The sequence below is a fragment of the Pristiophorus japonicus genome, chromosome 11 (assembly GCF_044704955.1).
Source record: "Pristiophorus japonicus isolate sPriJap1 chromosome 11, sPriJap1.hap1, whole genome shotgun sequence".
Taxonomy (NCBI): domain Eukaryota; kingdom Metazoa; phylum Chordata; class Chondrichthyes; family Pristiophoridae; genus Pristiophorus; species Pristiophorus japonicus.
This window is the reverse complement of record NC_091987.1, coordinates 129,396,183-129,423,492: the sequence shown is the minus strand read 5'-3', so window position 1 is coordinate 129,423,492 and position 27,310 is coordinate 129,396,183. Positions and strand designations below refer to the sequence as shown.

The 27,310-nt window shown below is 42.1% G+C and overlaps 1 protein-coding gene across 9 annotated transcripts in view; it reads left to right on the top strand.

Annotated features, from left to right (window-relative positions):
- rb1 (retinoblastoma 1) overlaps positions 1-27,310 on the top strand; it is a 456,612-nt gene that overhangs the window by 171,344 nt on the left and 257,958 nt on the right. For 7 of the 9 annotated variants that reach the window (XM_070894055.1, XM_070894054.1, XM_070894053.1 and 4 more), the window contains 6 exons: positions 1,080-1,157; positions 4,498-4,575; positions 11,899-11,976; positions 17,354-17,431; positions 25,708-25,785; positions 27,085-27,162. In XM_070894055.1, the coding sequence (XP_070750156.1) occupies positions 1,080-1,157; positions 4,498-4,575; positions 11,899-11,976; positions 17,354-17,431; positions 25,708-25,785; positions 27,085-27,162 (468 nt within the window). The remainder of the gene's footprint in view (positions 1-1,079; positions 1,158-4,497; positions 4,576-11,898; positions 11,977-17,353; positions 17,432-25,707; positions 25,786-27,084; positions 27,163-27,310) is intronic. The other 2 variants (XM_070894052.1, XM_070894050.1) reach the window with 2 other exon arrangements.

The following is a 27,310-nucleotide window of genomic DNA, read 5'->3' as shown; positions in this document are numbered from 1 at the left end:
TGGAGTCACATGGCCGATCGGGATCAAGGACATTTGCAAGGGCAAAATTGCAGGATTTACGCTTATTTCGCCCAGCAAATGCCCTCAAAATTCTTGCGACTGATGAAAGCAGGCACATAGTCTACTTTTACAGGCGTAAGAGTTTTAAAATACATGAAAACATTTTAAAATAAAGTTATAAAAACACATTTTATTGTTAAAAACCCTCCCCACTATGGTAAGTTTATTGTAAAGTATAATGAAAAACTCCGTACGGACTCGGGGAGGCCACGATTTCTGGGCCATTTAATTAAGAAGAAATGTTCATTGTTTCATTGTGGTCATCAAAACATTTTGGGGAAATGTTTGACTGAACAAAATTCTCATCAATATTTCAATGTGAATATTACCTGCTTCTCACTGCAGTCTGTCTATTCTTGATATGATGTTTTTCCCCAGGTGAGGTAGAGAAAGTGTCCCTAATTCTGCAGCTTAAACTCTACCACAGTATTTCCTGAAAATGTTTATATAGCAATGCTAAGGAGACTTAGTACCAACTGTATTTAGAAGTTGGCATGAGTTTGGCCACATACTACTTTGTATCATTGCAAAGTCGGTGATCTGTTGTAAAGAGGATTCTTCCAATGGATTAGCCGGGTCGGTCTGTTTTCCTTCCTTTCTAAAATAGCATAGCATTTTATCCAGGGAAGATACTTGCGAACTGATGAAACTTTTAGCCATACTCCTCCGATTTAAGGGATGGTTTCTAAACTGCAACCTGAAGCTAAGCAGTCGACTGTTTTTTAGCCTAATCAACTAGGAAAGCTATTTTGTTGGCAAACAACAATTTGGGAATTGATTCTAAATGTGTTTATGACCTTCAGGCATCTCCCCTCCTCGATGGGGCAGCCAGTTTACTCTGCACTGTACATGTGGTTGTCACACTCGGCTCCTCAAAATGATCCAAGATAATTTGGATTCAATTGAATATTAGAGAGTGATAGGATATCTTTCCACACCATTTTATTTTATCAAATAATGTTTACAGTAAAAAAAAATTATTACATGATTTTTGATTTATTAAAATATCTTCTTTATAGAGGTGAAGTTCAGCGAGCTCCAAGGAAACCTCACACTGAAGACAGTCAGGCAGTTATTCCTCCACAAACTTCTGTTAGGTACAAACTTTCTGTTCATTTTTCTACATTTTTATGACCATATGTTGCATAAGATGTGCCATCTATTTTTCACAATTAACATCTTAAGTTACTGGTGTGCAATTAAATTGGAGCTCAGTCAGAAATAAAAATTCGAGCTTTCATGGGTTGTTATCTTATGATATGCCAATTAAATAGCTGCTGTTGAGTTGGTTTTCGTTCTACTCTGCACTGTACATGTGGCTGCCACACTCAGCTCCTGCTTCTTGGCTCGCACCCAGGCCTGCCTCCAGCTGTGCTTCCACGTTATTTCGTGTCCCCCTGGAAAGTCTCTATGGACCCCAGTTTGACTACCACTGCTGTAATACATTGTGTTTAATACATAATTAAAATCTCTAGCAAAAATGCGTGCCTTTATTGCAGGCTCTATAAAATAAGGAAAACCTCAATGATCCAGGATAATTCTGATTCAATTGAATGTTGGAGGGGAATACCTTTTTATCAGTGTGAATCTTAACAGCGAGAGAAAGAGACTTGATATTGCCTCATCAGGCTCAAGTGAACCTACCTGGGGTCAAGTGGACCAACCTCATGGGCAGGGATTAATCTTTGGTAATTGTTATAGGCCCCCAGGTCAGACACTTGAACATAATGAGTTATTATAGCAACAAGTCACTGATGTTTTTAATATAAAATGCCAACTTTGCCTGGTGGGTGAATCGAATTTTCCTGGCATGGTTTACCTGCTGTTGTGGTGGGAAATGCAGCTGAAAAATGTATTGAAAGTATACAGGACTATTTCCTGACTCAACATGTTAATGAACTAACTGGAGAAAATCATATATTGGATCTGGTGTTTAGTAGTGAGCCTGACCTCGTATCAGGCCTCCATATGGGGGAACATCTGGGCAACACTGATCATATCATTATACGGTTCCAACTGGCTAGTGGAAGTAAAGCTACTGAGAACCTGAAACTTGTGGCGGATTTCAGAAGGGCAAACTTCTCCAAAATGGCAGATGATTTGGAACATGTAAATTGGCTAACCCTCCTCGGTGTGATGTGACCGATCTTGAATATAAATGGAAAGCTTTTTAAAAAAAAAAAAAAGTTGAGGTGGCTAACTGGGTATGCACAAAGACAAATAAGATGTAAACAGAACTTTTCTATAAATTAAAGACATTCAACACTCAAATAAATTGGGTTGAATACAAAGAACAATTAAAGAAAACCATGGCTGCTATTAGAACAGCAAAAAGACTAATGGAAAAAAGGATTATAGACAACCATGGCAGTAATAGGAAGAGCTTTTTTAGTTATGTGAAGAGTCAGAGAACTATCAAAGACTGTATTGGGCCACTGAAGGGTGTTCAAGGACAGGTTACAAATGACTCACTGAGTATGGCGAATATATTAAATGAGTACTTTTCATTAGTATTCACCCTTGAGGATGATGCTCAAATGTTAGAAGTTAATGATACTGGTTTTACTACTAGTGACATTAACATAGTCAAGCATATTGTTTTAGAAAGAATTAAGAACTTAAAAATAGAGCAGCAGGGCTGGACAATATCCACCAGAGGGTCCACTGGGAGATGGGACATGTGATGTGAGAGCCCCTGGCCTGTATTTTTTATAGCTCATTGCAATCTAGAATTGTTCCTACAGATTGGAAGGAGGCTAATGTAGTCCACATTTTTAACAAAGGGGACAAGGCAGAACCCAGGTAACTGTAGGCCCATCAGTTTAACATCAGTAATAGGGAAGATGCTTGAAAGAATCATAAGGGATGCAATATATGAATATTTGGATAGGGTGGGACATATTCGGGACACCCAACATGGCTTCATAAAAAAGAGGTTATGTCTCTCAAATCTAATTGTATTTTTTGAAGAAGTTAGAAAATCGGTGGATGAGGGAAGCCCGGTAGACATTGTCGACTTAGATTTCCAAAGTTTTTGACAAGGTACCACATAAGAGGCTTCTCTAGGATCAGAGCCTCTGGTATTAGTGGAAATATATTGAGGTGGATCCAGAACTGGCTGGCAGGATGCAGGCAAAGAGTAGTTATAGATGGATTTGGATCTGTTTGGAGACTGGTCACCAGTGGGGTCCTGCAGGGATCAGTGTTGGGGCTGTTGCTTTTTACAATTTTTATTAATGATCTGGATTCAGGTTTGGCGGCACAATTTGCAAATGATACAAAGATCTGTGCAAGTGCTACAACTGTGGAAGAGGCTCACCGGATTCAGGCAGATCTTAATGTGTTGGGAGACTGGGCTCATGACTGGAAAATCATGTATAATTTAGATAAGTGCAGTGTTGAGCATTTACCCTGCCCACATGCATAACATTCATACACCCTCCAGGGAAAGGCATTAAAGATGGTGGAGATAGAAAGTGATTTGGGCATTCTAGTGCATACATCCTTAAAGGTACACAAGCAATGTCGTGCAGCGGTAGCTAGAGTAAATAGGGTGTTGGGGTGTATCCATAGGACAATTGAGTATAAGACGAGGCGTACTGTTTTGTCCTTGTACAAGACCTTAGTCAGGCCGCACTTGGAATACTGTGCCCAGTTTTGGTGGTCTCACATGATGGGTGACATTAAGGCTCTGGAAAGGGTGCAGAAGAGGGTCACTAGACTAATTCCAAGTCTAAAGCATCTTAGTTATCAAGATAGATTAAAAGTGTTGGGACTCTTTACCTTAGAGCAATATAGACTTTGGGGGGATATGATTGCGGTTTATAAGATAATGAAGGGAATAGACAGTGTTCCAGCTGACCGTTTATTTCAATGAAATAGGTTAGGCAGGACCAGGGGGCACAAATTTAAGTTCTATAAGGGTAGATGTCAGAAGGTGGTTCTTTTCACCGAGGATAGTAGGCCTCTGGAACAAGCTGCCCTCGTGTGGTGGATGCAGAATCACTGAACTCCATCAAGCAAAAGCTGGATTTGTTTCAGGCTGCGGCGGAGATTGACTCTTACAGAAGATAGGTTCTGCAGGGAATTTAATGGCCAGAGTGATCTCCTGGACTAGCTTTGATCACCTAGATGGGTCAGAGAGGAATTTCCCTGATTTTTTTTTTCCCAAATTGGCCTGTGCTTTTTTTATATCTTTTTTTGCCTCTCCCAGGAGATGACATGGTCACAGGGTTTCGGCTGGGGTGGTGTGTATAAGTTGTAATGCACAAGGTATCGCAATTGTGTGGGACGGACTCGATGGACCAGATGGTCTTTACCTGTCCGTCATTGTTCGTAACTTTGTAACTTTCCACACCATTTTATTTTATCGAATAATGTTTACAATAAAAAATGTTATTGCATGATTTTTGATTTATTAAAGTATCTTCTTTATAGAGGTGAATTGCAGCGAACTCCAAGGAAACCTCACACTGAAGACAGTCAGACAGTTATTCCTCCACAGGCGTCTATTAGGTATAAACTTTCTGTTCATGTGTCTACTTTATAGTTTTATGTCCACGTGTTCAAATTGGCCAGGGTAGTCTTGAGGAGGAATTCATAGAAAATAGGTGCAGGAGTAGGCCATTCGCCCCTTCGAGCCTGCACCACCATTCAATAAGATCATGACTGATCATTCACCTCAGTACCCCTTTCCTGCTTTCTCTCTATACCCCTTGATCCCTTTAGCTGTAAGGGCCATATCTAACTCCCACTTGAATATATCCAATGAACTGGCATCAACAACTCTGCGGTAGAGAATTCCACAGGTCAACAACTCTGAGTAAAGAAGTTTGTTCTCATCTCAGTCCTAAATGGCTTACCCCTTATCCTTAGACTGTGTTCCCTGGTTCTGGACTTCCCCAACATCGGGAACATTCCTCCTGCATCTAACCTGTCCAGTCCCGTCAGAATTTTATATGTTTCTTTGAGATCCCCTCTCATTCTTCTAAACTCCAGTGAATACAGACCCAGATGATCCAGTCTCTCCTCATATGTCAGTCCTGCCATCCCGGGAATCAGCCTGGTGAGCCTTCGCTGCACGCCCTCAATAGCAAGAAAGTCTTTCCTCAGAATAGGAGACCAAAACTGAACACAGTGTTCCAGGTGAGGCCCTGTATAACTGCAGTAAGACCTCCCTGCTCCTATATTCAAATCCCCTAGCTATGAAGGCCAACATACCATTTGCCGCCTTCACCGCCTGCTGTACCTGCATGCCAACTTTCAATGACTGATGTACCATGTTACCCAGGTTTCGTTGCATCTCCCCTTTTCCTAATCTGCCACCATTCAGATAATATTCTGCCTTTGTGTTTTTGTGGGTAGCCTCACATTTATCCACATTATACTGCATCTGTCATGCATTTGCCCACTCACCTAACCTGTCCAAGTCACCCTGCAGCCTCTTAGCATCCTTCTCACAGCTCACACCGCCACCCAGCTTAGTGTCATCTGCAAAATTGGAGATATTACATTCGATTTCTTCATCTAAATCATTGATGTATATTGTAAATAGCTGGGGTCCCAGCACTGAGCCCTGCGGCACTCCACTAGTCACTGCCTGACATTCTGAAAAGAACCCGTTTATCCTGACTGTCTGCTTCCTGTCTGCCAATCAGTTCTCTATCCACGTCAGCACATTACCTCCAATACCTTGTGATTTAATTTTGCACACCAATCTCTTGTGTGGGACCTTGTCAAAAGCCTTTTGAAAGTCCAAATACACCACATCCACTGGTTCTCCCTTGTCCACTCTGCTAGTTACATCCTCAAAAAATTCTAGAAGATTTGTCGAGCATGATTTCCTTTTTATAAATCCATGCTGACTTGGACCGATACTGTCACTGCTTTCCAAATGCGCTGCTATTTCATCTTTAATAATTGATTCCAACATTTTCCCCACTAGTGAGGCCAGGCTAACCGGTCTATAATTCCCCATTTTCTCTCCCTCCTTTTTTAAAAAGTGGTGTTAGATTAGCTACCCTCCAGTCTATAGGAACTGATCCAGAGTTGATAGACTGTTGAAAAATGATCACCAATGCATCCACTATTTCCAAGGCCACTTCCTTAAGTACCCTGGGATGCAGACTATCGGGCCCTGGGGATTTATCGGCCTTCAATCCCATCAATTTCCCTAACACAATTTCCCGCCTAATAAGGATTTCCTTCAGTTCCTCCTCCTCACTAGACCCTTGGTCCCCTAGTATTTCCGGAAGGTTATTTGTGTCTTCCTTTGTGAAGATAGAACCAAAGTATTTGTTCAACTGGTCTGCCATTCTTTGTCCCCATTATAAATTCACCTGATTCTGACTGCAAGGGACCTATGTTTGTCTTCACTAATCTTTTTCTCTTCACATATCTATAGAAGCATTTGCAGTCAGTTTTTATGTTCCCGATAAGATTCCTCTTATACTCTATTTTCCCCCTCCTAATTAAAGCCTTTGTCGTCCTCTGCTGAATTCTACATTTCTCCCAGTCCTCAGGTTAGCTGCTTTTGCTGGCCAATTTATATGCCTCTTCCTTGGATTTAACACTATCCTTAATTTCCCTTGTTAGCCACGGTTGAGCCAGACAAGGATGTACAATTGTTGAAGTTCATCCATGTGATCTTTAAATGTTTGCCATTGCCTATCCACCATCAGCCCTTTAAGTATAATTCACCAGTCTATTCTAGCCAATTCACGTCTCATACCATCGAAGTTACCTTTCCTTAAGTTCAGGACCCTAGGCCCTGAATTAACTGTGTCACTCTCCATCTTAATAAATAATTCTACCATATTATGGTCACTCTTCCCCAAGGGGCTTCATACCACAAGATTACTGATTTAGTCCTTTCTCATTACACATCACCCAGTCTAGGATGGCCAGTCCTCGACATATTGGTCTCGAAAACCATCCCTAATACACTCCAAGAAATCCTCCTCCACCACATTGCTACCAGTTTGGTTAGCCCAGTATATATGTAGATTAAAGTCGCCCATGATAACTGCTGCACCTTTATTGCATGCATCCCTAATGTGTCCGGAATAGTTTCCTTAAACAGTAAGTTGCGGAACCAACCAGGGAGCAGGCTATCTTAGATCTAGTACTGTGTAACGTGGCAGGATTAATAAATTATCTCGTAGTAAAAGATGCTTTAGGAATGAGTGACCATAATATGATTGAATTTCAAATTCAGATGGAGGGTGAGAAAGTTAGTTGTCAAACCAGGGTCCTAAGCTTAAATAAAGGAGACTACAAAGGTATGAGAGCAGAGTTGGATAACGTGGATTGGGAAAATAGACTGAAGAATAGGACAGTTGATGAGCAGTGGCAGACCTTTAAGGAGATATTTCATAACTCGCGACAAAAATATATCCCAATGGGAAGGAAAGACTAAGAGAAGGGACAACCATCCGTGGCTAACTGAGGAAATAAGGGAGGGTATCAAACTGGGACGAGACCGGGGAATTAGTAATTGGAAACATGGAGATGGCAGAAAATCTGAACAAATATTTTGTATCAGTCTTTACGGTAGAGAACACTAACAATATTCCAATAGTGGATAGTCAAGGGGCTATAGTGGTGGAGGAACTTAACACAATCACAATCAATAAGGAGGTGGTACTCAGTAAGATAATGGGACTAAAGGCAGATAAATCCCCTGGACCTGATGGCTTGCATCCTAGGGTCTTAAGAGAAGTAGCGGCAGGGATTGTGGATGCATTGGTTGTAATTTACCAAAATTCCCTGAATTCTGGGGAGGTCCCAGCAGATTGGAAAACTGCAAATGTAATGCCCCTATTTTAAAAAGGAGGCAGACAAAAAGCAGAAAATTATAGACCAGTTAGCCTAACATCTGTGGTTGGGAAAATGTTGGAGTCCATTATTAAAGAAGCAGTAGCAGGACGTTTGGATAAGCAAAACTTGGTCAGGCAGAGTCAGCATGGATTTATGAAGGGGAAGTCATGTTTCACAAATTTGCTGGAATTCTTTGAACAGGATAAAGGGGAACCAGTGGTTTTGGACTTTCAGAAGGCATTTGATAAGGTGCCACATAAGAGGTTACTGCACAAGATAAAAGCTCACGGAGTTGGCAACCAGTAACTAGTGGGGTGCCGCAGGGATCGGTGCTGGGACCCCAACTAGTTACACTCAATCCCTTCATCCAAGTCGATAATATAGATTGTAACGTAGCCAAGTTTGCTGATGATACAAAGATGGGAGGAAGAGCAATGTGTGAGGAGGACACAAAATCTGCAAAAGGACATAGACAGGCTAAGTGAGTGGGAAAATTTGGCAGATGGAGTATAATGTTGGAAAGTATGAGGTTATGCACTTTGGCAGAAAAAAAATCAAAGAGCAAGCTATTATTTAAATGGAGAAAGATTGCAAAGTGCCGCAGTACAGCGGGACCTGGGGGTACTTGTGCATGAAACACAAAAGGATAGTATGCAGGTACAGCAAGTGATCAGGAAGGCCAATGGTACCTGCAAAGGGGATAGAGTATAAAAGCAGGGATATCTTGCTACAGCTATACAGGGTATTGGTGAGGCCAAACCTGGAGTACTACGTGCAGTTTTGGTTTCCATATTTACGAAAGGATATAATTACTTTGGAGGCAGTTCAGAGAAGGTTCACTTGGTTGATTTCGGAGATGAGAGGGTTAACTTATGAGGAAAGGTTTGAGTAGTTTGGGTCTCTACTGACTGGAATTCAGAAGAATGAGAGGTAATCTTATCAAAACGTTTAAGATTATGAGGGGATTTGTCAAGGTGGATGCAGAGAGCATGTTTCCACTGATGGGGGAGACTAGAACGAGAGGGCATGATCTTAGAATAAGGGGCCGCCATTTCAAACATAGATGAGGAGAAATTTCTTCTGAGGGTTGTAAATCTGTGGAATTCGCTGCCACAGAGCTGTGGAAGCTAGGAAATTGAATAAATTTAAGACAGAAATAGACAGTTTCTTAAACGATAAGGGGTCATGGGGAGCAGGCAGGGAAGTGGAGCTGAGTCCATGATCAGATCAGCCATGATCGTATTGAATGGCGGAGCAGGCTCGAGGGGCCGTATAGCCCACTCCTGTTCCTATTTCTTATGAGATATGTTGTTATGTAAACTGAAAACAAAGGCATAGAATGTGGCCAAGGCGAGTGTGTGGCCAGAGGATTGGGAAATTTTTTTAAGCCAGCAGAGAACGATTAAACAAATGATAGAGAGGGAAGATAGATTATGAAAGTAAACTAGCACAAAATATAAAAACAGATAGTAAGAGTTTCCACAGGTACATAAAAAGGAAAAGAGTGGCTAAAGTAAATGTTGGTCTCCTGGAGAATTAATAATAGAGAACAGGGAAATGGCAGAGACGTTGAACAAATATTTTGTATCGGTCTTCACGGTCGAAGACACTAAAATCATCCCAATAGTGGATAATCAAAGCGCTATAGGGAGGGAGGAACTTAATACAATCACTATCACTAATGAAGTAGTACTGGGTAAAATAATGGGACTAAAGGCGGACTAGTCCCCTGGACCTGATGGCTTAAATCCTAGGGTCTTAAGAGAAGTGGCTGCAGAGATAGTGCATGCATTGGTTGTAATCTTAACAAAATTCCCTGGATTCTGGGCGGTCCTAGCAGATTGGAAAACCGCAAAGATAATAAAAAAGGAGGCAGACAAAAAGCAGGAAACTATAGACCAGTTAGCCTAACATCTGTTGTTGGGAAAATGCTGGAGTCCATTATTAAGGAAGCAGTAGCGGGACATTTGGAAAAGCATGATTCAATCAAACAGAGTCAGCATGGTTTTATGAAAGGGAAATCATGTTTGACAAATTTGCTGGAGTTTTTGAGGATGTAAGGAGCAAGGTGGATAAGGGGGAACCAGTGAATGTGGTGGTGTATTTGGATTTCCAGAAGGCATTTGATAAGAGGTTACTGCACAATAAAAGCTCAATTGGTTAACTAACAGAAAACAGAGTGTCGGGATAAATGGGTCATTTTCCGGTTGGCAAACAGTGACTAGTGGGGGGTCGCAGGGATCGGTTCTGGGATTCTCAACTATTTACAATCTATATTAATGACTGAGATGAAGGGACCAAGTGTAATGTAGCCAAGTTTGCTGCTGATACAAAGATGGATGGGAAAGCAAATTGTGAGGAGGACACAAAATAATCTGCAAAGGGATATAGACAGGCTCAGTGAGTGGGCAAAAATTTGGCAGATGGAGTATAATGTGGGAAAATGTGAGGTTATCCACTGTGGCCGAAATAGTAGAAAAGCAAATTATAATTTAAATGGAGAAAAATTGCAAAGTGCTGCAGCACAGAGAGACCTGGGGGTCCTTACGCATGAAACACAAAAAGTGAGTATGCAGGTACAGCAAATAATCAGGATGGCAAATGGAATGTTGGTCTTTATTGCAATCGCGATAGAGTCTAAAAGCAGAGAAGTCCTGCTACAACTGTACAGGGTATTAGTGAGACCACACCTTGAGTACTGCGTACAGTTTTGGTCTCTGTATTTAAGGAAAGATATACTTGCATTGGAGGCTGTTTAGAGAAGGTTCACTAGGTTGATTCCGGAGATAAGGGGGTTGACTTATGAGGATAGGTTCAGTAGGTGGGCCTATACACATTGGCGTTCAGAAGAATGAGAGGTGACCTTATTGAAATATAAGATAATGAGGGGTCTCTACATGGTGGATGCAGAAATAATATTTCCACTCATAGGGGAAACTAAAACTAGGGGACATAGTCTTAGAATAAGAGGCCGCCCATTTAAAACTGAGATGAATAGAAATTTCTTCTGAGGGTTGTAAATCTATGGAATTCTCTGCCCCAGAGAGCTGTGAAGGCTGGATAATTGAATATATTTAAGGCAGAGATAGACAGATTTTTGAGCGATAAGGCAGTAAAGGGATATTTGGAGCGGGCAGGGAATAGGAGCTGACAGGAGCCATGATCTTATTGAATGGCGGAACAGGCTCGAGGGGCCAAATGGCCGACTCCTGCTCCAATTTCTTATGTTCTTATGTTGACAAAGATGTGGCATCTATTTTTCACAACAAACATCTTAAGGTACTGGTGTGCAATTAAATTGGAGCTCTGTCAGAAATAAAAATGCGAGTTTTCATAGGTTGTTGTCTTATTATCTGCCAATTAAATAGCTCCTGTTGAGTTGGTTTCCGTTCTCTTTCTCCCGCCCTGCCCTCCGTTTACCGATACACACCGCCTTCTTCGAGAGTGAGATTCAGGTCTGCCAGATCATGTTTGTCAGAATCATCTTGGTTTCCTCCTTGTGTCTTTGTCTACACCTCAATGCCACCTCAACTGGGATGGCCATCACAGAACTTATGCTTCTACATTCCTTTCTACGATTTCCTCATCACTTAACTTATTATCCCTTTCAAATGATAGTATTTTGGAGTGTTACATTTCGTCGGCCCCTCTTAGATGGGACAGCCAGTTTACTCTGCACTGTACATGTGGCTGTCACACTCAGCTCCTGCCTCCTGGCTCGCACCAAGCCTGCCTCCAGCTCTGCTTCCATGTTATTTTGCTCTCCCCCCTCCCCCGTAACGTCTCTATGGACCCCATGTTTAATACATCATTAAAATCTCTAGAAAAAATGTATGGCATTAATTATTACAGGCTCTATAAAATAAGGAAAACCTCAAAATGATCCAGGATAATTCGGATTTAATTGATTGATGGAGTGGGATAGGATAACTTTCCACACCATTTTATTTTATCAAATAATGTTTGCATTAAAAAATGCTATTACATGATTTTTGATTCATTAAAGTATCTTCTTTATAGAGGTGAAGTTCAGCGAACTCCAAGGAAACCTCACACTGAGGACAGTCAGGCCGTTATTCCTCCACAGACTTCTGTTAGGTACAAACTTTCTGTTCATTTGTCTACTTTACATTTTTATGACCATGTTGACGAAGATGTGCCATCTATTTTTCACAATAAACATCTTAAGTTACTTTTGTGCAATTAAATTGGAGCTCAGTCAGAAATAAAAATGCGACATTTCATAGATTGTTTTCTTATGATCTGCCAATTAAATAGCTCCTGTTGAGTTGGTTTCCTGTACTCTTTCATCCCCCTCCCCTTACCGATACACATCGCCTTCTTCGAGAGTGTGAGATTTAGGTCTGCCAGATCATGTTTGTCAGAATCATCTTGGTTTCCATCCTTGTGTCTTATGTCTCCACCTCAATGCCACCTCAACTGGGATGGCCATCGTAGAAATTACGTCTCTACATTCCTTTCTACGATTTCCTCATCTGTGATTAGATTTCGGTCAGGAGTGGGGGAGGTGCATTTTTTTGTTTCGAGTCACTTAACTTATAAACCCTTTCAAACTATAGCATTTTGAAGTGTTACATTTCATCGACTCTTTATTTTGTGATCTTGCTTGGCTATTATAGGCCTATTTTAGTTTGAGCAGGCTCGAGGGGCCGTATGGCCTTCTGCTCCTATTTCTTATTTCTTATGTTATGTTCTTATCAGAAGTCCTTCCAAGAGGTTCTCATTTTTTGGATGAGATGTTACACTGAGGGCCCATCTACCTGCTCAGGTGGATAAAAAGTGTAAACTTCTTGGTTGAGTCCTAACTCTTTTGCAGTAACTAGAGATTCAAGTGGCAGGGGCTTCACTGAACTTGTTTGGGTATGGGAGACCACAGAATAAATCTACCCTTTATATCTCAAGTTGGAAGTTACGAGAAATGCATCTAAATAATCCTATAAGTAGATACACAATAACCAAAATGCACTATACTTCAAAACTACAGAAGATATTTAATTAACAAGAAATGTTCATTGTTTCATTGTGATCATCAACACATTTTGGGGAAATGTTTCACTGAACAAAATTCTCCTCAATATTTCAATGTGTAATATTGCCTGCTTCTCGCTGCAGTCTGTCTGTTCTTGGTGTGATGTTTTTCCCCAGATGGGGTAGAGAAAGTGCCACTAATTCTGCAGCTTAAACTCTACCACAGTGTTTCCTGAAAATGTTTGTATAGCAATGCTAAGAACATTTAGTACCAACTGTATTTAGAAGTTGGCATGATTTTGTGTCATTGTAAAGACTGTGATCTGTTGTAAAGAGGATTCTTCTAGTGGATTAGCTGGGTTGGTCTGTTTTCCTGCATTTGTAAAATAGCATAGCATTTTATCCAGGGAAGATACTTGCGAACTGATAAAACCTTTAGCCATACCTCTCAGATTTAAGGGATGGTCTCTAAACTGCAACCTAAAGCTTAAGCATTCTACTGTTTTTTCAGCCTGGTCACCTAGGAGAACTATTTTAACAACAATTTGAGAATTGATTCTAAATGGGTTTATGAGCTTCAGGCATCTCCCCTTCTAGATGGGACATCCAGTTTACTCTGCACTGTACATGTGGCTGTCACACTCTGCTCCTGCCTCCTGGCTCGCACCAAGCCTGCCTCCAGCTGTGATTCCACGTTATTTCACGCCCCCCTGGAAAGTGTGTGCGGATCCCAGTTTGACTACTGCTGCAATACATTTTGTTTAATACATAATTAAAATCTCTAGCAAAAAGCGTGCCTTTATTACAGGCTCTATGAAATAAGGAAAACCTCAATGATCCAAAATAATTCGGATTCAATTGAATGTTGGAGTCGGAAAGGATAACTTTTTATCAGTGAAAATCTAACAGCTAGAGCGATACTTGATATTGCCTCATCAGGTTCAGGTGAACCTATCGGGGGTCAAGTGGACCAGCCTCATGGGTAGGGATTAATCTTTTGGTAATTGTTGTAGGCCCCCAGGTCAGACACTTGAACGTGATGAGTTATTATGGAAACATATCACTGATGTTTTTAATATAAAATGCCACCTTTGTCTGATGGGTGATTTTAATTTTCCTGGCATTCAGTAGCACGATAGTTTGGGATTACATGCTGTTGTGGTGGGAAGTGCAGCTGAAAAATGTACTGAAAGTATACAGGACTGTTTCCTAACTCAACGTTTTAATGAACTAACTAGGGAAAATCATATATTGAATCTGGTGTTTAGTCGTGGGCCTGACCTCATATCAGGCCTCGATGTGGGGGAACATATGGGCAACAGTGATCACATCATTATTGGGTTCCAACTGGCTACTGAAAATAAAGGTACTGAGAACCTGCAACTCGTACCGGATTTCAGAAGGGCCAACTTCTCCAAAATGGCAGATGATTTGGAACACGTAAATTGGCTAACCCACCTCAGTGGTGATGTGACCAATGTTGAACATAAATGGAAAGCTTTTAAGAATCAGATTAAAAATGTAAACAAACATGTACCCAAAATCAAAAAAAGGAAATGTGGTAAGAAAAAGTTGAGGTGGCTAACTGGGTATGTACAAAGACAAATAAGATGTAAACAGAAATGTTTCTATAAATTAAAGAAATTTAACACTCAAATAAGTCGGGTTGAATACAAAGAACAACTAAAGAAAACTAAGGCTGCCATTAGAACAGCAAAAAGACTAATGGAAAAAAGGATTATAGACAACTGTGGCAGTAGTGGGAAGAGCTTTTTTAGTTATGTGAAGTGTCAGAGAACTATCAAAGACTGTATTGGGCCACTGAAGAGTGTTCAAGGACAGGTTACAAATGACTCACTGAGTATGGCAGAAATATTAAATGAGTACTTTGCATCAGTATTCACCCTTGAATATGATGCTCAAATATTAGAAGTTAATGAAACTGGTTTTACTGCTAGTAACATTAACATAGATAAGCATATTGTTTTAGAAATAATTAAGAACTTAAAAATAGATAGAGCAGCAGGGCCAGACGATATCCACCCGAAATGGGGCATGTGCTGTGCGAGCCCCTGGCCTGTATTTTTAATAGCTCACTGCAACCTGGAATTGTTCCTACAGATTGGAAGGAGGCTAATGTAGTCCCCATTTTTAAAAAAGGGGACAAGGCAGAACCCGGGTAACTATAGGCCCATCAGTTTAACATCAGTAATAAGGAAGATGCTTGATAAAATCATAACAGATGCAATATATGAATATTTGGATAGGGTGGGACATATTCGGGACACCCAACATGGCTTCATAAAAAAGAGGTCATGTCTCACAAATATAATTGTATTTTTTGAAGAAGTTAGAAAATTGGTGCATGAGGGAAGCCCAGTAGACATTGTCTACTTAGATTTCCAAAAAGCTATTGACAAGATACCACATAAGAGGTCTGCGATCGGAGCCTCTGTACTTGTGGAAATCATCATCACAGGCAGTCCCTCACAATCGAGGAAGACTTGCTTCCACTCTAAAAATGAGTCCTTAGGTGGCTGAACAATCCAATATAAAAGCCACAGTCCCTGTCACAGGTGGGACAGATAGTCGTTGAGGGTAAGGCAGGGTGGGACAGGGATGCCGCACGCTCTTTCCGCTGCCTGCGCTTGATTTCTGCATGCTCTTGGCGATGAAACGCGAGATGCTCAGCGCCCTCCCGGATGCACTTCCTGCACTTAGGGCGGTCTTTGGCAGGGACTCCCAGGTGTCAGTGGGGATGTTGCACTTTATCATGGAGGTATTGAGGGTGTCCTTGTGACGGTTCCTCTGCCCACCTTTGGCTCGTTTGCCATGAAAGAGTTCCGAGTAGAGCGCTTGCTTTGGTAGTCTCGTGTCTGGCATGCGAACTATGTGGCCTACCCAGCGGAGCTGATCACGTGTGGTCAGTGCTTCAATGCTGGTGATGTTGGCCTGGTCGAGGACGCTAATGTTGGTGCACCTGTCCTCCCAGGGGATTTGTAGGATCTTGCGGAGACATCATTGGTGGTATTGCTCCAGCGACTTGAGGTGTCTACTGTACATGGTCCATGTCTCTGAACCATACTGGTGGGCGGGTATTACTACAGCCCTGTAGACCATGAGCTTGGTGGCAGATTTGAGGGAAATATTAGTGAAAATATATTGAGGTGGATACAGAACTGGCTGGCAGGATGCAGGCAAAGAGTAGTTATAGACGGATTTGGATCTGTTTGGAGACCGGTCACCAGTGGTGTCCTGCAGGGATCAGTGTTGGGACCGTTGATTTTTACAATTTTTATTAATGCTCTGGATTGAGAGGTTGGCAGTACAATTTGCACATGATACAAAGATCTGTGCAAGTGCGACAACTGTGGAAGAGACTCACCGGATTCAGGCAGATCTTAATGTGTTGGGAGACTGGGCTCGTGACTGGAAAATCATGTATAACTTAGATAAGTGCAGTGTTACATATGTGGGAAGGGCAAATGCTCAACATTCATACATCCTCCAGGGAAAGGCATTAAAGATGGTGGAGATAGAAAGAGATTTGGGCATTCTAGTGCAGACATCTTTAAAGGTACACGAGCAATGCCGTGCAGCAATAGCTAGAGCAAATCGGGTGTTGGGATGTATCCATAGGACAATTGAGTATAAGACGAGGCGTACTGTTTTGTCCTTGTACAAGACTTTAGTCAGGCTGCACTTAGAATACTGTGCCCAGATTTGGTGATCTCAATTGATGGGTGCAGAAGAGGGCCACTAGACTAATTCCAAGTCTAAAGCATCTTGGTTATCAAGATGGGTTAAAAGTGTTGCGACTCTTTACCTTAGAGCAACATAGACTTTGGAGGGATATGATTGAGGTTATGATAATGAAGGGAATAGACAGTGTTCCAGCTGATCATTTATTTCAATTAAATAGGTTAGGCAGGACCAGGGGAGACACATTTAAGTTGCATAAGGCTAGATCTAGCTAGGATGTCAGGAGGTGGTTCTTTTCACAGAGAACAGTATATCTCTGGAACAAGCTGCGCTCTTGTGTGGTGGATGCATAATCACTGAACTCCATCAGGCAAAAGCTGGATTTGTTTCTGGCTGCAGCAGAGATCACCTCTTATAGAAGGTATGTTCTGCAGGGAATGTAATGGCCAGAATGATCTCCTGGCCTAGCTTCGATCGCCTAGATGGGTCGGAGAGGAATTTCCCAGATTTTTTTCCTTAATTGGCCTTGTTTTTTTTAATATCTTTTTTGGCCTCTCGCAGGAGATGATATGGTCACAGGGTTTCGGGTGGAGTGGAGTGTATAAGTTGTAATGCACAAGGTATCGCAATTGTGTGGGACAGAATCGATGAACCAAATGGTCTTTACCTGTCCGTCATTGTTCGTAACTTCGTAACTTTCCACACCATTTTATTTCATCAAATAATGTCTACATTAAAAAATGTTATTACATGATTTTGATTTATTGAAGTATCTGCTTTATAGAGGTGAACTGCAGCGAACTCCAAGGAAACCTCTCACTGAAGATAGTCAGACAGTTATTCCTCCACAGACGTCTGTTAGGTACAAAGTTTCGGTTCTTTTGTCTATTTTACATTTTTATGTCCACATGTTCAAATTGGCCAAGGTAGCCTTGAGGAGGAGTTCATAGTGTGTCTGGGATAGTTTCCTTAAACAGTACGTTGCGGAACCAACCAGCAGGCTATTTTAGATCTAGTACTGTGTAATGAGGCAGGATTAATAAATGATCTTGTAGTAAAAGATCCTTTAGAAATGAGTGACCATAATGTGGTAGAATTGGAAATTCAGTTGGTGAGGAAGTTGGTTCTCAAACCAGGGTCTGAAGCTTAAATAAAGGAGACTACAAAGGTATGAGGGCAGAGTTGGCTAAAGTGGACTCTGAAAATAGATGAAAGAATGGGATGGTTGACGAGCAATGGCAGACATTTAAGGAGATATTTCATAACGAGCAACAAAAGAGATCCCAATGAGAAGGAAAGACTGTAAGAGAGGGGATTACCATCCGTGGCTAGCTAAGGAAATGTCTGAAAACAAAGTCTTACAGTGTGGCCAAGACTAGTGGAAGGCCAGAGGATTGGGAAATTTTTAAAAGCCAGCAAAGAACGACTAAATAAATGATAGAGAGGGAAGATACATTATGAAAGTAAACTAGCAGGAAATATAAAAACATAGTGAGAGTTTCTACAGGTACATAAAAAGGAAGCGTGGCTAAGGTAAATGTTGGTCCCCGAGAGGATGAGACTGGGGAATTTATAATGGAGAACAGGGAAATGGCAGAGACATTGAACAAATATTTTGTATCGGTCTTCACAGTATAAGACACTAAGAACATCTCATTAGTAGATAATCAAGGGGCTATAGGTAGGGAGGAACTTAATACAATCACTATCACTAATGAAGAAGTACGGGGTAAAATAATGGGACTAAAAGCATGCAGGCAGAGGGAAAGTGGGTGACCACCAGATGAAGTAAGAATGCTTGGCAGGTAGTGCAGGAGTCTTCCCGAGGGGAAGTCAAACCGATATTCACTTCTGAGCATCGGTGAGGGCGATGGTGCCTCTGGGGAGTGCAGCCAGAGCAATTCCAAGGCACCACGGGTGGCCCAGCTGCACAGGAGGGAGGGACGAAGAATAATAGAGCCCTAATGATAGGGGATTCTATAGTTAGGGAACAGAGAGGTGTTTCTGCGGCCGCCAGAAAGTGTGGCCTCCCTGGTGCCAGGATCAGGAATGTCACAGAGCGGACGCAGGGCATTCTGCGGGGAGAGGGTAAACAGCTAGAGGTCGTGGTCCATGTCGGGACCAACGACATAGGTAGCAAAAGGGATGAAGTCCTATCGGCAGAATTTAGGGAGTTAGAAAGAAAACTAAAGGGTAGGACCTCAAAGGTAGTAATCTCCGGGTTACTACTGGTGCCACATGCTAATGAGTACAAGAATAGAAGGATAAAGAGGATGAACGCGTGGCTGGAGAGTTAGTGTAGGAGCCGGGACAAATATCTTCATGGGAAGTTTTGCTAATGCTGTTGGGGAGAGTTTAAACTAGCTTGGCAGGGGGGTGGGAACCTGAGAACAAGTTCAGTAGGGAAGGAAGTAAAGCAGAAATTGGATAGCAAGAATTTAGAAAGTGAATCTGTAAGTCCAAGGAAACAAGGGTTAGTAAGTAGTAATTAAGGAGGTCTTCCTGTGTTAAATGGTATATAGTTTAATGCAAGGAGTATAGCGACTAAGGCGGATGAGCTAAGAGCACAGGTAGATACTTGGGAGTATGACATTATAGCCATTACAGAGACATGGCTGAAAGAGGGGCAGGTTTGGCAGATCAATATTACCGGTTACAGGATATTTAGACAAAGCATTGAGGGGGGTAAAAGGTGGGTGGGGTTCGCGGTATTGATTAAAGAAACTATTGCAGTGGTGAGGAGGGATGATATGTTAGAGGGATCATCCAACGAGGCCATATGTGTCGAATTGAAAAATAAAAAAGGGACGATCACACTGCTGGGTGTGTATTATAGACCCCCAAACAGTGGGAGGGGGATCGAGGAGCAAATATGTAGGCAAATTGCTGTGAAGTCCAAAAACCATAGGGTAGTAATAGGGGATATTAACTCTCCTATTATTGATTGGGACAAATATAGTGTGAAACCTAGAAACATAGAAAAAATAGGTGCAGGAGTAGGCCATTCGCCCCTTCGAGCCTGCACCACCATTCAATAAGATCATGGCTGATCATTCACCTCAGTGCCCCTTTCCTGCTTTCTCGCCACACCCCTTGATCCCTTTAGCCATAAGGGCCATATCTAACTCCCTCTGGAATATATCCAATGAACTGGCATCAATAACTCTCTGCGGCAGGGAATTCCACAGGTTAACAACTCTGAGTGAAGAAGTTTCTCCTCATCTCAGTCCTAAATGGCCTATCCCTTATCCTAAGACTATGTCCCCTGGTTCTGGACTTCCCCAACATCGGGAACATTCTTCCCGCATCTAATCTGTCCAGTCCCGTCAGAATCTTATACGTTTCTATGAGATTCCCTCTTATCCTTCTAAATTCCAGTGAATAAAGGCCCAGTTGATCCAGTCTCTTCTCATATGACAGTCCAGCCATCCTGGAATCAGTCTGGTGAACCTTCGCTGCACTCCCTCAATAGCAAGAATGTCCTTCCTCAGATTAGGAGACCAAAACTGAACACAATATTCCAGGTGAGGCCTCACCAAGGCCCTGTACAACTGCACTAAGACCTCCCTGCTCCTATATTCAAATCCCCTAGCTATGAAGGTCAACATACCATTTGCCGCCTTCACCACCTGCTGTACCTGCATGGCAACTTTCAATGACTGATGTACCATGACGCCCCCAGGTCTCATTGCACCTTCCCTTTTCCTAATCTGCCACCATTGAGATAATATTCTGCCTTCGTGTTTTTGCCCCCAAAATGGATAACCTCACATTTGTCCACATTATACTGCACCTGCCATGCATTTGCCCACACACCTAACCTGTCCAAGTCACCCTGCAGCCTCTTGTTGTCCTCCTCACAGTTCACACCGCCGCCCCAGTTTAGTGTCATCTGCAAACTTGGAGATATTACACTCACTTCCTTCATCTAAGTCGTTAATGTATATTGTAAAGAGCTGGGGTCCCAGCACTGAGCCCTGCGGCACTCCACTAGTCACTGCCTGCCATTCTGAAAAGGACCCATTTATCCCGACTCTCTGCTTCCTGTCTGCCAACCAGTTCTCTATCCGCGTCAGTACATTAACCACAATACCATGCGCTTTGATTTTGCACACCAATCTCTTGTGCGAGACCTTGTCAAAAGCCTTTTCAAAGTCCAAAAACGCCACATCTGCTGGTTCTCCCTTGTCCACTCTGCTAGTTACATCCTTAAAAAATTCCAGAAGATTCATCAAGCATGATTTCCCTTTCATAAATCCATGCTAACTTGGACCGATCCTGTCACTGCTTTCCAAATGGGCTGCTATTTCGTCCTTAATGATTGATTCCAACATTTTCCCCACTACTGATGTCAGGCTAACCGGTCTATAATTCCCCGTTTTCTCTCCTTTTTTAAAAAGTGGTGTTACATTAGCTACCCTCCAGTCCATAGGAACTGATCCAGAGTCGATAGACTGTTGGAAAATAACCACCAATGCATCCACTATTTCTAAGGCCACTTCCTTAAATACTCTGGGATGTAGACTATCAGGCCCCGGGGATTTATCGGCCTTCAATCCCATCAATTTCCCTAACACAATTTCCCACCTAATAATGATATCCTTCAGTTCCTCCTTCTCACTAGACCCATTGACCCCTAGTACATTCGGAGGGTTATTTGTGTCTTCCTTCGTGAAGACAGATTTCTTTGTTCCCCATTATAAATTCACCTGAATCCGACTGCAAGGGACCTACGTTTGTCTTCACTAATCTTTTTCTCTTCACATATTTATAGAAGCTTTTGCAGTCAGTTTTTATGTTCCCTGCAAGCTTCCTCTCATACTCTATTTCCCCCTCTTAATTAAACCCTTAATCCTCTTTTGCTGATTTCTAAATTTCTCCCAGTCCTCAGGTTTGCTGCTTTTTTTTAGCCAATTTCTATGCCTCTTGGTTTTAACACTATCCTTAATTTCCCTTGTTAGCCACGTTTGAGGCACCTTCCCCGTTTTATTTTTACTCCAGACAGGGATGTACAATTGCTGAAGTTCATCCATGTGATCTTTAAATGTTTGCCATTGCTTATCCACCGTCAACCCTTTAAGTGTCCTTTGCCAGTCTATTCTCGCCAATTCACGCCTCATACCGTCGAAGTTACCTTTCCTTAAGTTCAGGACCCTAGTTTCTGAATTAACTGTGTCACTCTCCATCTTAATAAAGAATTCAACCATATTATGGTCACTCTTCCCCAAGGGGCCTCGCACAACAAGATTGCTAATTAGTCCCTTCTTGTTACACATCACCCAGTCTAGGATGGCCAGCCCTCTAGTTGGTTCCTCGACATATTGGTCTAGAAAACCATCCCTAATACACTCTAGGAAATCCTCTTCCACCACATTGCTACCAGTTTGGTTAGCCCAATTGATATGTAGATTAAAGTCGCCCATGATAACTGCTGTACCTTTATTGCACACATCCCTTATTTCTTGTTTGATGCTGTCCCCAACCTCACTACTACTGTTTGATGGTCTGTACACAACTCCGACTAGCATTTTCTGCCCTTTGGTATTCCGCAGCTCCACCCATACCGATTCCACATCATCCAGGCTAATATCCCTCCTTACTATTGTATTAATTTCCTCTTTAACCATAACGACCACAGAATCACTCAGACGAAACCTTAGTTCAACCGATCTTTATTCAGGCATATGCAGGGGAAGTGTTCAGGAATGATCCTTTAAACAAGAGTTCTAAATGCACAGTTTTGCAGCTTTTGAGCTGTGCGACCCTCCTACAAAACCTTCTATGACCACCAGTTGGCATGCGGCTTATCAGCGGAGCTTCATTGAGCCGTTGACCCTTATGAGACTGGCTGCTGAGTGGTTTCTCAACCTCTCTATCTCCCATAGCATCTCCGCCTTCTGGAATATGTTGTTCTACAGTGTTAACCTTGCCTTGGTTTCCCATGGCGTGTTGTTCAACGTTGCCTTGGTTTCCCACGGCTAGTTCTGCACCTGGTTTCTTATCAGACGAAACTATCCCTTTCCCATGAGCTCAGCAAGCTATCCCTTTCCCATGAGTTAAATGTTGCTACAATAGTATTATCCTATCTGTTTCCAGACAGCTTACTCCCTACTCTCCTTGGAGATTTATTAGTCGGTGTCAACTCTGCTCTTTGTTCCCTTAAATCTACTGAATATGTAACGTTTTCATTTTATGTTATACGGCCCTTTTCTATCATTTGTAAGCGAGTTTTACATACAATCTGTCAATAGGCGACATATTACAATCCCTGGCTTGAGGTGGAGGAACTCCCGACTCCTCACAACCTCCTAATACTGATAAGCCCTTTTAATCTGAACCATCTCACGTGTCCGATCAATTCACTACCTTCAGTACCCACTTTGCTGACCAACTGTCTGTCCACTTTATACTTTACCCCCTTACAGGGGAAACTAAAACTAGGGGACATAGTCTTCGAATAAGAGGCTGCCCATTTAAATCTTACATGAGACATTTCATCGCTCAGAGGGTTCTAAATCTATGGAATTCTCTGCCCCAGAGAACTGTGGAGGCTGGGTCATTGAATATATTTAAAGCGGAGATAGACAGATTTTTGAGCGATAAGGGAGTAAAGGGTTATGGAGAGTGGGCAGGGAATTGGAGCTGAGTCCATGATCAGATCAGCCATGATCTTATTGAATGGCGGAGCAGGCTCGAGGAGCCAAATGGCCTACTCCTGCTCCTATTTCTTACGTTCTTATGTTGACTAAGACGTGCTATCTATTTTTCACAATAAACATCTTAAGTTACTGGTGTGCAATTAACTTGGAGCTCAGTCAGAAATAAAAATGCGAGCTTTCACAGGTTGTTGTCTTATGATTTGTCAATTAAATAGCTCCTGTTGAGTTGGTTTTCGTTCTCCTTCTCCCCTCCTCCCCTTACCGATACACACTGCCTTCTTCGAGAGTGAGAGATTCAGGTCAGCCAGATCGTGTGTGTCAGAATCATCTTGGTTTCCTTCCTGTGTCTTTGTGTACATCTCAATGCCACCTCAACTGGGATGGCCATCACAGAAATTATGCTTCTGCATTCCTTTCCACAATTTCCTCATCTGTACATAGGTGATTAGATTTCTGTTGGGAGTAGGATCGGTGCTGTTTTTTTTCTTTAGTCACTTAACTTATAATCCTTTTCAAGCTATAGTATTTTGGAGCATTACATTTCTTTGACTCTTTATATTTGTAATCCCACTTGGCTGTAATAAGCCTGTATGGCTCAGAGACATGGACCATGTACAGTAGACAACTCAAGTCGCTGGAGAAATACCACCAACGATGCCTCCGCAAGATCCTACAAATCCCCTGGGAGGACAGACGCACCAACATTAGCATCCTCGACCAGGCCAACATCTCCAGCATTGAAACACTGACCACATTTGATCAGCTCCGCTGGGCAGGCCACATAGTTCGCATGCCACACACGAGACTCCCAAAGCAAGTGCTCTACTCAGAACTCCTTCACGGCAAACGAGTCAAAGATGCGCAGAGGAAACTTTACAGGGACACCCTGAAAAAGTGCAATATCCCCACTGACACCAGGGAGTCTCTGGCCAAAGATCGCCCTAAGTCTTGGAAATGCATCCAGGAGGGCGCTGAGCACCTCGGAGTCTCATCGCCGAGAGCATGCCGAAATCAAGCGCAGGCAGCGGAAAGAGCGTGCAGTAAACCTGTCCCACGCACCCTTTCCCTCAACGACTATTTGTCCTACCTGTGACAGGGACTGTGGCTCTCGTATTGGACTGTTCAATCACCTAAGGACTCATGTTAAGAGTGGAAGTAAGTCTTCCTCGATTCCGAGGGATTGCCTATGATGATGATGATTATGATATAGGCCAATTTCATTTTGAGCTAGTGCCTTATCAGAAGTCCTTCCAAAGAGTTCTCATTCATTGGATGAGTTGTTATACTGAGGCCCCATCTACTTGCTCAGGTGGATAAAAAGTTTAAACTTCTTGGTTGAGTCCTAACTCTTGAAGCAACTACAGATTCAAGTGGCAGGGGCCACTACCGTTAGATTTTGAAGCACAATGGAAGGGGCTTCACTGAAGTTGTTTGGGTATGGGAGACTACAGATTAAATCTACCCTTTATATCTCAAGTTGGGAGTCGCAAGAAATACATTTAAGTAATCCTATAAGTAGATACGCAATAATCAAAATGCACTATATTTGAAAACTACAGAAGATATTTCATTAAGAAATGTTCATTGTTTTATTGTGGTCTTCAAAACATTTTGGGGAAATGTTTCACTGAACAAAATTCTCCTTAATATTTCAATGTGTAATATTGCCTGCTTCTCGCTGCAGTCTGTCTATCCCCAGGTGAGGTAGAGAAAGTGTCCCTAATTCCACAGCTTGGTGCTTCCACAGTGTTTCCTGAAAATGTCTGTATAGCAATGCTAAGGGCACTCAGCACCAACTGTATTAGAAGGTGGCATGATTTTGACCACACGCTACTTTGTGTCATTGCAAAGACTGTGATCTGTTGTAAAGAGGGTTCTTCTAGTGAGTTAGCTGGGTCAGTCTGTTTTCTTCCTTTGTCCAGGGAAGATACTTGCGAACTGATGAAACGTTTAGCCATACCCCTCAGATTTAAGGGATGGTCTCTAAACTGCAACCCGAAGCTAAGCAGTCTACTGTGTTTTTAGCCTGGTCAACTAGGAAAGCTATTTTGTTGGTAAACAACAGTTTGGGAATTGATTATAAATGGGTTTATGAGCTTCAGGCATCTCCCCTTCTAGATGGGACAGCCAGTTTACTCTGCACTGTACATGTGGCTGTCACACTCGGCTCCTGGCTCGCACCAAGCCTGCCTCCAACTCTTGCTTCCACGTTATTTCATGCCCCCCTGGAAAGTCTCCACAGACCCCAGTTTGACGATCACTGCTGTAATACATTATTAAAATCGCAAGCAAAAATGTGTGCATTTATTACAAGCTCTGTAAAATAAGGAAAACCTCAAAATGATCCAGGATCATTCGGATTCAATTGAATGTTGGAGTGGGATTCGATAACTTTTCACACCATTTTATTTTATCGAATAATGTTTACATTTAAAAATGCTATTACATGATCTGATTTATTAATGTATCTTCTTTATAGAGGTGAAGTTCAGCGAACCCCAAGGAAACCTCACACTGAAGATAGTCAGACAGTTATTCCTCCACAGACTTCTGTTAGGTACAGACTTTCTGTTCATTTGTCTACTTTACATTTTCATGACCATGTGTTGACTAAGATGTGCCACCTATTTTTCACAATAAACATCGTAAGTTACTGGTGTGCAATTAAATTGGAGCTCAGTCAGAAATAAAAATGCGAGCTTCCATAGGTTGTTGTCTTACGATCTGCCAATTAAATAGCTCCTGTTGAGTTGGTTTCCGTTCTCTCTTTCCCCCTCCCCCCCCCGCCCCCCTTACCGATACACACCGCCTTCTTCGAGAGTGACAGGTTCAGGTCTGCCAGATCATGTGTGTCAGAATCCTCCTGGTTTCCTCCGTGTCCTTGTTTACACCTCAGCTGGGATGGCCATCACAGAAATTATGTCTCTACATTCCTTTCTACGATTTCCTCCTCTGTAAATAGATGATTGGATTTCTCCTGAGGCGGGGTGTTTTTTTTTCTTTTGAGTCACTTAGTTTAGAATCCCTTTCAATAGTTGCATTTTGGAGTGTTGCATTGCTTTGGCTCTTAATCTTTTTGATCCCGCTTGGCTGTTATAGGCATATCTTCAGTTTGAGCTAGTGCCTTATCAGAAGTCTTTCCAAGGTGTTCTCATGTTTTGGATGAGGTGGTACACTGAGGTCCCATCTACCTGCTCAGGTGGATAGAAAGTGTAAACTTCTTGTTTGAGTCCTAACTCCGTCTGTTTTCCTTCCTTTTTAAAATGGCATAGCCTTTTATCTAGGGAAGATACTTGCTAACTGATGAATCTTTTAGCAATAGCCCTCAGATTTAAAGGATGGTCTCTAAACTGGAACCTGAAGCTAAGCAGTCTACTCTGTTTTTAGTCCTGACAACTAGGACCGCTATTTTGTTGGTAAACAACAATTTGGGAATTGATTCTAAATGGGTTTATGACCTTCAGGCATCTCCCCTCCTTGATGGGACAGCCAGTTTATTCTGCACTGTACATGTGGCTGTCACACTCGGCTCCTGCCTCCTGGCTCGCACCAAGCCTGCTTCCACGTTATTCTCCCCCCCCGCCCCCCATCGGAAAATCTCTCCGGACCCCAGTTTGGTGACCACTGCTGTAATACATTGTGTTTAGACGTAATTAAAATCTCTAGCAAAAATACGTGCCATTATTAAAGGCTCTAAAATAAGAAAAACTTCAAAATGATCCAGGATAATTCGGATTCAATTGAATGTTGGAGTCGGAAAGGATAACTTTGCACACCATTTTTTTTAATTGAATAATGTTTACATTTAATAATGTTATTACATGATTTTTGATTTATTAAAGTATCTTCTTTATAGAGGTGAAGTTCAGCGAACTCCAAGGAAACCTCACACTGAAGACAGCCAGGCAGTGATTCCAGCACAGACTACTGTTAGGTACAAACTTTCTGTTCATTTGGCTACTTTACATTTTTACGACCATATGTTGACTAAGACGTGCCATCTATTTTTCACAATAAACATCTTGAGTTACTGGTGTGCAATTAAATTGGAGCTCAAGCAGAAATAAAAATGCGATCTTTCC